The sequence below is a fragment of the Dreissena polymorpha genome, chromosome 1, assembly GCF_020536995.1.
Source record: "Dreissena polymorpha isolate Duluth1 chromosome 1, UMN_Dpol_1.0, whole genome shotgun sequence".
Lineage (NCBI taxonomy): Eukaryota > Metazoa > Mollusca > Bivalvia > Myida > Dreissenidae > Dreissena > Dreissena polymorpha.
In genome coordinates this window covers 68,340,627-68,350,968 of record NC_068355.1, presented here as the reverse complement: position 1 = coordinate 68,350,968, position 10,342 = coordinate 68,340,627, and the positions used below count along the sequence as shown (strand labels likewise).

Genomic DNA, 10,342 nt, shown 5'->3' with positions numbered 1-10,342 from the left:
TGTCTTGCTACACGCACACTGAAAGAAAATTTAACTTTTCATTTTTAAACACAAAAAGCCATTGTAAAATTAGTCCAAGACTTTGACTTAGAATACAGCACTGACAAAAACAAATCTGTACCAGATGAGAAAACAATCAACATTTAACTAATACGTATTTATTCACCAAAGCATGAGTAGTTTTATTCTTAAAGTCCCCTGTGCCCTCACCTTGCTCCTGTAAAGTGTGGTGAAGTGGTTATTCCTGAAGAGGACCGCCAGCTCATCACACTTGAGCTGTGTGGCCAGCTCTGACAGGCCGTGGTATGTGAGCTGGGACGCAGAGCTCTCTAGAAACTGCTCGGCTACCAACGCTACAATTACAAGAACCATATGAAAATGTTGTATTCTATTATAAGACATGGGTGGAAAATGTTGTATTCTATTATAAGACATGGGTGGAAAATGTTGTATTCTATTATAAGACATGGGTGGAAAATGTTATATTCTATTATCCCTTTACCACTTAGATACGTATTATTACGCATTAGTAGTCCTTTAGAAAGGTTTACCGGTATATAATTAAAGACCCTTGTAACTAGATTAAAGTTTTTAAGGCTTCATCTCCAAAACTTGGATACTGATGGGCAGCAAACAGCATAAAACCTGAACAGACTGAGAGTTACTCTCAGGCTGTTCTGGTTTTAAGCTGTTTGCAAATAGCCATTTTCACTTTGCCTCTGAGTGGGAAATGGTTAAAAGACATGGGTGGAAAATATATAAATGTTTTAGCTGGGCTCTGGGAAAACCCAGCTTAGTAAAGTGTTGTCCCATCTTAGCCTGAACAGTTTGCACAGGCTTATCCGAGACAACATTTTTCACTTTAATGGCATTTTTCATTTAAAGGAAGTCCTTTCAAAATGCACTTCCAGTCCAGGCAGAAAGTATTGTCCCTAGTTAGCCTATGTAGACTGTACAGGCTAATCTGCGACCCAACTCCCACATGCATTCAGCTGGATTTCTCCAGTATAATGATATCATTTTGTTGATGTTTTGTGTATACCTATTATTTTATTTTTCAACACTCAACATCAGCTCAAAATCTTGTTTCCATGTGAGCTAGAAAGGATAACAATATATAAAGCCACATAGCTGTATGAACATTGAAAATGCAATCTGCATACAACTACTCATATCCAATATTCATCTTGTAGTGATTGTATAATTGAGTCTTATAGTATTGCAGTTTGTTTGTGTTTTTCAAAAGGAAGAATTTCAAATGAAGAGTTATAGCAAAGAATCTTATCAATTTTGAGTATTTTTTATCGGTCACACATTCTAAAAGAAATGCCTGCATCAAACATACACATTGATGGGCCTGTGATATACTTTGACCTTGATCCCACTTCTATAGATGTTATCCTGGACTAGGTGAGGACTAGGTAAGCATGTTAGCTGCATACATACAAAATGTCAGTGCAGTGCATCTACCAAAGTTAAGTTATTGAGTGGAGATTTAGAATTATGCTCCGGACAAAAAATTTACTTTAAAATTATATAAAAGGGGAGATAATTCAAAAACTAAGGTAGATAGAGTTATGGTTCTTGGTCACTGCACTTCTCCTAGTTGCCATCTGTTTATATGTCAAGTTTCCAGTAATACCTTTAGTAGATTTAGAGTTATGCTCCGGACAAAAACTTACTTTAAAGTGATATAAAAGGGGAGATAATTCAAAAACTAAGGTAGATAGAGTTATGGTTCTTGGTCAGTGCACTTTTCCTAGTTGCCATCTGTTTATATTCTAAGTTTAAAGTTAATCCATTGAATAGATTTGGAGTTATGCTCCAGACAAAGTTTCGGACGGACGGACAGATGGACGGACAGACGGGACCAATTACTATAATCCCCTCCGAAAAAAAATTCGACTGGGATAATAAGCAAGATAACACAAGATTTTTTTTCAGACATATAAAATGTACAATTTCTTAAAATAAAATTTAAAGTGATATTATGGGCATCTAACAGTTTATAGGTGTCTATCGCAACTGTTGTTTATTTTTGGTGTTTTCACTTCATATACACTTATATTTGTTAATGCAGCATCAACATACTATAACAATATCCCGGAAAGAGAAAATTAATGCATTTGAATATCAACCGTACTTTCGTTTGACAACTGATCATGCATGTACGATGTGATACTGCAGATTCATTCATACGACACAAAAACACAATTTTGTTTTACGGATCATTTCGGCTTACTCACCAGTCACGTAAATTATATTGAATATAAAATATATTTTAATAAACAACTGGTAGTCAGATGAGTTGCAGATAATTGGTCAGTAACCACATTTTAACTAACTGTTTTGACCTGTTAATTCTTTTCAGCTCAATTCAACAGTGAAAAATGCCCATAATATCACTTTTAGATACATTATGGTCATGTAAAAATATGTTTTTTTCATACTATTTCTTCAATTATTCTTTTATACAAATCATGAACACACAATAAACCACTAATATTGTAAAACAATATACATTATAAACACATAAGCAAATGAATTAAAAACAGCTCAGCATTTGGTTGGATACAGTGAATACTTAATTTCATTCTAATTAAATAAATGCATTCATGGTTATGTTATGCTTAGAGAATCCTTGATGAACTGAGTTAAACATTTAATTAATAACATTCTATTATTTGAGTTAAGTAATGTGTGATATTACTAAATAGATTGTCTTTTACAACAACCTGAGCCCCGTTCTGAAGACACTGGTTTTAACCCTTTCCCACTTAGATTCGTATTTTGACGTGTTTGTAGTCCCTAAGAAAGTGAAATTTAATTAAAGACCTTTGTTACTAGATTCAAGTTTTAACAGCTTCATTTCCAACCCTTAGATATGGATGAGCAGCAAACAGTTACTCGCAGGCTGTTCTGGTTTTATGCTGTTTGCACATAGCCATTTTCACTTTGCCTCTGAGTGGGAAAGGGTCAATGCATGAGGGGTAAAGTGTCAACCCAGATAAGCACAGGAACCACTCTTTCTGCTTTTATGGTATGTTTTGTTGAAAGGAAATCTCTTCTAAGAAAATATCCAATTTAGGCAGAAATTATTGTCCCTAATTAGCCTGTGCAGTCTGCAGAAGCTTATCTAGGACAACACTTTAGGCACAAAGGTTGAACCCCTTTTTCAAAGAGAAAAGCGTATATTTTGTCATGCATTTCTCTGTGCGTACCCTGTTGGACCAGCTCGGGATCCTCTGACGTCTTCAATGTGATGATTCTCTCTACAAGCTGATTGTAGCTGAACTTGCCCACGGCCGTGTTGTCCAGATGGTTCTGTGGATCTACCAGCCAGCCGTGGTACAGCGGGATTTGCAGCAGGTCGAATATGATGTATTCTGGGGTGTACTCAAAGTCTCGCACCCTGGAAAATGTGCGCATAGTAACAGCAAAATATTGACTGCATTGCATATATTTGAAAATAAGAAAGGGAAAACAAGACAATCATTTGCCCATAGCGCTCAGTTGAACCCACATTCAACTTTTGTCTTTAAAATTCACTGAAAACTCTGCCTTGTCACAAAAAAGCTGTTTACAGCAAAATTTGACTTTTGACCTCAAAGCGTTTCCTTGACCATTGAGGTTATGATACCATTATAAACGCAACACTAGGTATCCTTATTGTAGTCACTTGTTGCAGGTTATTTGTAAATTGCTTTATGAATGTCCAAGTTACAGCTTGGACATTTTGTTTAGTGGTTAACTTAAAGGGGCCTTTTCACAGATTTTGGCATGTTTTGAAGTTTGTCATTAAATGCTTTATATCGATACATGTAAACCTTGGATCTAAAAAGCTCCAGTAAAAATTAAAGAATACCCCAGTAAAAAGTAACCCTTAACAGGGCTCGAACCACTTCAGGGGTCTTGATGAAAAAGTCTACCACTTAGACCACTCAGCCATCCCTGCTCATGCAATTTAGGATGTATTTTATATATATAAGCAATCCTCGTAGTTTCACAAAATGAAATGAAAACAATAGAACTTTCCAAATTATTTAATTGTTTTGCGTTGCAACGCTTTATAATTTTCAGGTTTTTAAATTGTCAAAAGATGCATATTATGGCCATCTTAGAGCATGGTAAATGTTCAGTATTACTGTTCCTCACAAATATCATAACTTAAATGAAAATTTGAGAATCTGAAACACATTTTTCAATTTTGTCAATTTTCCAAAACATGAAATGTCCCCTTTAGCTTAAAATACCATTCATTTGCACCATTAATTAAGTTGCCCCATTCATAATTTCATTAAATATCTTATGGATTATGGATCTAAGAATTATTAATAATTATTATCACATGTTATTGACCACAAAGTCCCACAACATCTACCTACCCAGTGAATTTAACATTGACATCCAAGCCTGTCTGCAGTTTGTACATGACCGCCATTGCATCTCCCATGTTCTGCTCAAAGTTGAGACGTGATGGCGTGGATACACCCTACAAGTGAGGAGTATTTGGAAAAGGCGCATTGTTGCAAACCCTTCTAAATATGACATTATTATATATTGTGGGAGATTTGGATGTCAGAAATTATCAAATGTAAAAATATTGGCTCTAGCCTTGAAACTTTTCAGAAAAGAGCTTATGGAATTCCAAATTTTGCCATAATTTTATTACTGGAAACAAGGTTCTGAAATATAAGAATCATTTCATGATTTAATTTTCCAAATTATCAGAAACATCAGAGGACCGATGGTATTTCGGAAATACTGATTATATCGATAAACTGTACCATGACTTATAAATGACCATAAAAATAACATTTAAGTGCTTTTTAAAAGAAGAATACAAATAAATTTTTGTATTGATAAGAAAACCTTTTATTTTACTAAGGCAATCACTACCCACATGTTACTTAATTTTTGTGCTTACTTGGACAAAGAAATAATTAAATGATGATTAAAAGTCTGTAAGAACAATTTTTAAACCCACATCATCAATAGACAATCTTGAAGAATAGCATGCTTCAGCAAATTTAGAATTGGACAATGAACAGAGCTCCCATTTAACCATGTATCACTCAACATGCAAACAATCTACATAAAACTTCTGTATGATGTCCTCAGAAGTCTATCCTCAAGCAGGTATATATGATCTTACTCTTATTAAAGACAGATAAAATGGATATAAATAAAATATAGGAAAAATAAACATAAGTTATGAACCAAAACATGTACGAACATTTAGTTTTATACAATGGAAAATAATTTCCATTTGTACGGTAATGTTGAAAACCCATCCATTTGTACAGTAATGTTGAAAACCCATTCTTACAAAATGACATGAACACTGTTTTTGTACAAGTGAACAAGTAAAGATGTGATATTAGACATAGGCACACTTTTTTGTTCTGCCATAAATAACAGCAAACACTTCACTATTACAATAGTCCTAAGAACAGTTTATTTATAATACCATTTACAATTTATTAATACACTTTTTATGATAAATTATATGAATATTCTCAGTATAATTTATTTCTTAATTCGTATTTGTGTGCTGGTTTAAACGAAAATGAAAATAAAATGGGGACGTTAAAAGTGTATATACACACTTGAGTCAGTAAATGTCATAACTTCACAGGAAAATATTTTATGCACATGTATTTAGTTAGGGTTTCCAACAACATACCTCTTATTGTTTCAATGTACATTCTAACTAATATTTGTTTGATAAAACAACCACACTTTTCTTGGTATTGGTAAGATTACACTAAAAGCTAATTGTACATAGACACAATTATAAAAGGAGTTGTAGAAGGTAAATGTGGCTGCTAAACTTCTTCTGCATTACACTTTAAAAAAAATATAAACACAAAACCAACGGAACCAGTAGATTTCCTTCTCTCTACTGAAACATCACAAATGCTAACATGCAAAATGACATAACAAGTAAAACAAGAATTCCCATTCAAAACATACATCAGTAAAATTATTATTAGAGAACCAAGAAATTGTGTTTTTTAAAGTCAATTTCGGGATCAAATTCGGCTCATCGCCAATCTCAAAAAAGAAATATATTTTCCCAAATGAATGCCTGGAATTGACCCTCTTAATAAATAAGTTTTAATCAATATTAAGTTCGTTTTCGTATCCACCTTTTTTGCATTGTATCTAACTAAATATATTATTTAAAACATGTTAAATCTGGATTTTAAAGTATTTGTAATCAAAAAAACAACAACAGCAACATCAATGCCCCATTTTTAGTCAAAACAAAAGCAATTTTTCCAAATCCATTAAGGGTCCTGGCCTGTTCCCAAAATGTTGAAAAAATAACACTGCAAAGATTATTTCTTTCACAAGCAAACTGATTTGTAAAATTTTGTGAGAACAGAAATAATAATAATTGTTAATCAGCCAATTAACAACTCAGATCAGATGCTACAATGTATGTACAATTCCCAGTATTCATAAATACATACCAGAACTCCAAAATACTGCTTATTGCCTGAAAATCAATAAACTGAAAATATTAACTAAAAATGAAAATGTATTATACTAACCTAATGCTAAAAGGCTCTCCTAACTTACCTCTTCTCCTGGAACATGACTTAGCACACAGTCCCCAAGGTAGGTCATCAGCTGATTAGCGGACACAAACTCGGTGTGAGGGGCTAATTTCACACAGTCCTTGAGTAGTAACACGTTCATAATGGCCAGCAAAGGGCAAGGACCATTTTCATTCTGTGTGATAATAGGCTTTTGAGCATTTTTAAAGAACACCCATTTTACGTGGTACACACTCTCTGAGGAGTTACTGCCGCTAGCAACAGCAGCACCTTCCTTGTTTGAGTTCCAACCCGCATTCATGCCAATACCAGCACCATCTTCAGTTGGTATGGATTCCTCCTTGGAATACTCAGTCTTTGATTTATTCTCAGAAATATTGTTTTGAGCTTCACAGTGTATAGTTGTCGGTATACTTGCTACAGATTCTTCTTCCAGTAATTTCTGTTCAGGTTTTATGTCTTGAGGTGGTAAAGGTGTTGTGTTTTTCTCTTCATCAGTATCGATGAAAGCATCTTCAGGGAAATCATCCTCAACAAAAGGGGAGTCGGTAGATCTTGACTCAGTGTCTTGCAAATCAGACTTTGATGAATCGGTCTGCAAACCAGACACTGAACTACTAGCATGATCCTCTGAAAAGACAAACATTAAATACAATTATTTAAGTGCTTAGGAAATATTGATTGATATCAAACATACAAACATGGCAGATTATGTTTGAAATAAAGCGGCTTTTTTTAAGCAATCTAGGAACATTCTAAGGGGACTTATTTTTGTTACCTTAAGTAAGTATTTTACATTCTGTCTCATGCAACAATTGGTCATCAGCCATATGCAATCAGCTCCTGCAGGCTGGTCTGAAGCTAAGCCTGATGTATATTCATAAGGTCACTTTTTTCATGACACAAGTCTTATTATAAAAGGAATACATGAAATCAAACCATTGCAAAATTATTAATGCCAACATGGAGAAGTCAATGAAAAGCCTTTACGTGCTATTTTAGCCCTTTTTATCTATACTCATACTAAGGGTTCTGTAAAGAGGGTGACTTCATAGAGCAAGGAGAAATTAATGTTGCCCATATTTTAAAGTCAATCCATTTACAAACAATACCCATAGAGCAACGACCTGTTACAAATCCAGCAAACACAGGTCATTGCTTAACATCAGCACATTCTATCCTCTATAAAACAAAATCATCAATGATCTATTGACAGTGCTAACATTGCTCCAATTCAAAAGAATAGATTGATGCCTTTTGTAATGGTCAAATGATGCTAATTTTACAAGCTTAAAGCTTACATTCTCTTGAAATTGGCCTTAATATCAACCTCAATATAGACACTCACATGATTTTTGATTTCAAACTGACGCAATTTTTAAGTGTATAAAACAGGCTGCAGATTTTGAGGCACAGGTTTTATTAATGATGTTGCACGTTGTAATTATGTGATTATCAAAGAGTTGTGTTCTATAGGGAATTTTTGCAGTCACAATTTGAAACCGGATTACACGTTAATAATAATGTGCTTTTGAGAGAACTTTCGAGAGAAAAACTTGTCAAAACACCAATTTTCTATATAAAACAAATTGCGTGCTGACCGACACACATTGATGTTTCACATAAATTTACTTTCGTTTTCGTCTGATTTTCAGAAAATATTGCATCAATCTAAATTTCGACTTAATTGATGATTGGTTGAATTAAAACAGTACTCGATGTGTACACAATTTACACATGCCTCTGTCCCGAATGGATGTCAAATACACGCATACCCCACATTTCAAGTTATGGAGTAATCCTCAGAGTGCACATGTGTCATCCGTATTCTCAGGGTACTTAACGTTCAAATAAAAATTAAAGTTGAAATAAATACTTAATTTATCAATTATGGACTCCTTTGCGAAGATAAGCAACTTTTCTGCTGATATCCATCTAAATTGAATTCATATAATGTTTTATTTCGTGTCAAACAGTTAATACACCATTCTGTTCACTGATGCGTACGAGATGCCATATTCATATTCTCTTAGGTCAACAGGCTTTAGGTCACTAAATCACAGTTAAAACATAATATCTAGATAGAAGCTTAACTTTCAATAATTGTAACATTAATTATTAAAGATTAAATTTGATTTAAAGGGATCTTTTCACGCTTTGGTAAATTGACAAAATTGAAAAAAGTTGTTTCAGATTCGCAAATTTTCGTTTTAGTTATGATATTTGTGAGTAAACAGTAATACTGAACATTTACCATGGTCTAATATAGCCATTATATGCATCTTTTGACGATTTTAAAACCTAAAAATTATAAAGCGTTGCAACGCGAAACGATTGAATAATTTGGAGAGTTCTGTTTTTGTCGTTAAATTTTGTGAAACTACGAAGATTGCTTATATAAGGTATAAAATACATCAAGTATGTGTACTCGGCGGAATAGCTCAGTAGGCTAAAGCGTTTTTACTTCAGGACTCTGGCAGGACACCAGGGGTCACCGGTTCGAAACCTGCTCCGGGCAATGTTCTTTTCCTTTTTTAAATTTTATTCTTGATTTTTTACTGGAGCTTTTACGATCCAATGTTTACATTTATCAATATAAAGCATTTAATGAATAAGTTAAAAAATGCCAAAATCTGTGAAAAGGCCCCTTTAAAATGAACATAAGCAGTTTAACAATCGTTTGAATTGCACAACAGTCATACTTCTACTCCTCTGGACAATGCATTCACCTAAATGGGGCTTCCTCTTCTGAGCATTTTAACATGTGTACAGTGTATAAGATGCACCCAATGTTTATAAACATCTCATTGTCCCAATGTGATCAACTTCACATCAGGAAAGTCTATTAGTTGTGGTGGAAAACTTTGCCTACATGCATAAGTCATCATAAATAATTGATCGTCACACCTTTAAGACCCAACCCTTATGCTCATTCAGGTTCAATCCACAGTAAGTGGTTTCATGCCTAATCTTTAAAATGTGTTGTGAAACCCAAGTCGGCGGAGCTTGTAAATTTTGCATATTAATGAGATCGGGAAAATGCGAGCAGACGATGTGAAACAAGTTGTAACAAGGGCTGTTTGTAAAACATGCATGCCCCCCATATGGGCTGTCAGTTGTAGCGGCAGCCATTGTGTGAATACTTTTTTTGTCACTGTGACATTGACCTTTGACCTAGTGACCTGAAAATCAACAGGGGTCATCTGCCAGTCATGATCAGTATACCTATGAAGTTTCATGATCCTAGGCCTTATTATTCTTGAGTTATCATCAGGAAACCATTTTACTGTTTCGAGTCACTGTGACCTTGACCTTTGACATAGTAACCTGAAAATCAATAGGGGTCAACTGCCAGTCATGATCAATGTACCTATGAAGTTTCATGATCCTAGGCATAAGCATTCTTGAGTTATCATCCGGAAACCATTTTTCTATTTCGAGTCACTGTGACCTTGATCTTTGACCTATTGACCTGAAAATCAATAGGAGTCATCTGCGAGTCATGATCAATGTACCTATGCAGTTTCATGATCCTAGGCATAAGCGTTCTTGAATTATCATCCGAAGACCATTTTACTATTTTGAGTCACTGTGACCTTGACGTTTGACATAGTGACCTGAAAATCAATAGGGGTCATCTGCCACTCATGATCAATGAACCTATGAAGTTTCATGATCCTTGGCATAAGCGTTCTTGAGTTATCATCCGGAAACCATCTGGTGAACGGACGGACGGACCGACCTACCTACATGAGCAAAACAATTTACCCCCTCTT

General features: G+C 34.5%; 1 protein-coding gene across 1 annotated transcript in view; it reads right to left on the bottom strand.

Annotated features, from left to right (window-relative positions):
* Window positions 1-10,342, bottom strand: part of LOC127833781 (ubiquitin carboxyl-terminal hydrolase MINDY-1-like) — a 32,611-nt gene that overhangs the window by 20,431 nt on the left and 1,838 nt on the right. The window contains exons 2-5 of the mRNA XM_052359238.1: window positions 6,589-7,196; window positions 4,386-4,492; window positions 3,222-3,412; window positions 211-353 (exon numbers count right to left, since the gene is read on the bottom strand). Coding sequence (XP_052215198.1) covers window positions 211-353; window positions 3,222-3,412; window positions 4,386-4,492; window positions 6,589-7,196 — 1,049 coding nt within the window. The remainder of the gene's footprint in view (window positions 1-210; window positions 354-3,221; window positions 3,413-4,385; window positions 4,493-6,588; window positions 7,197-10,342) is intronic.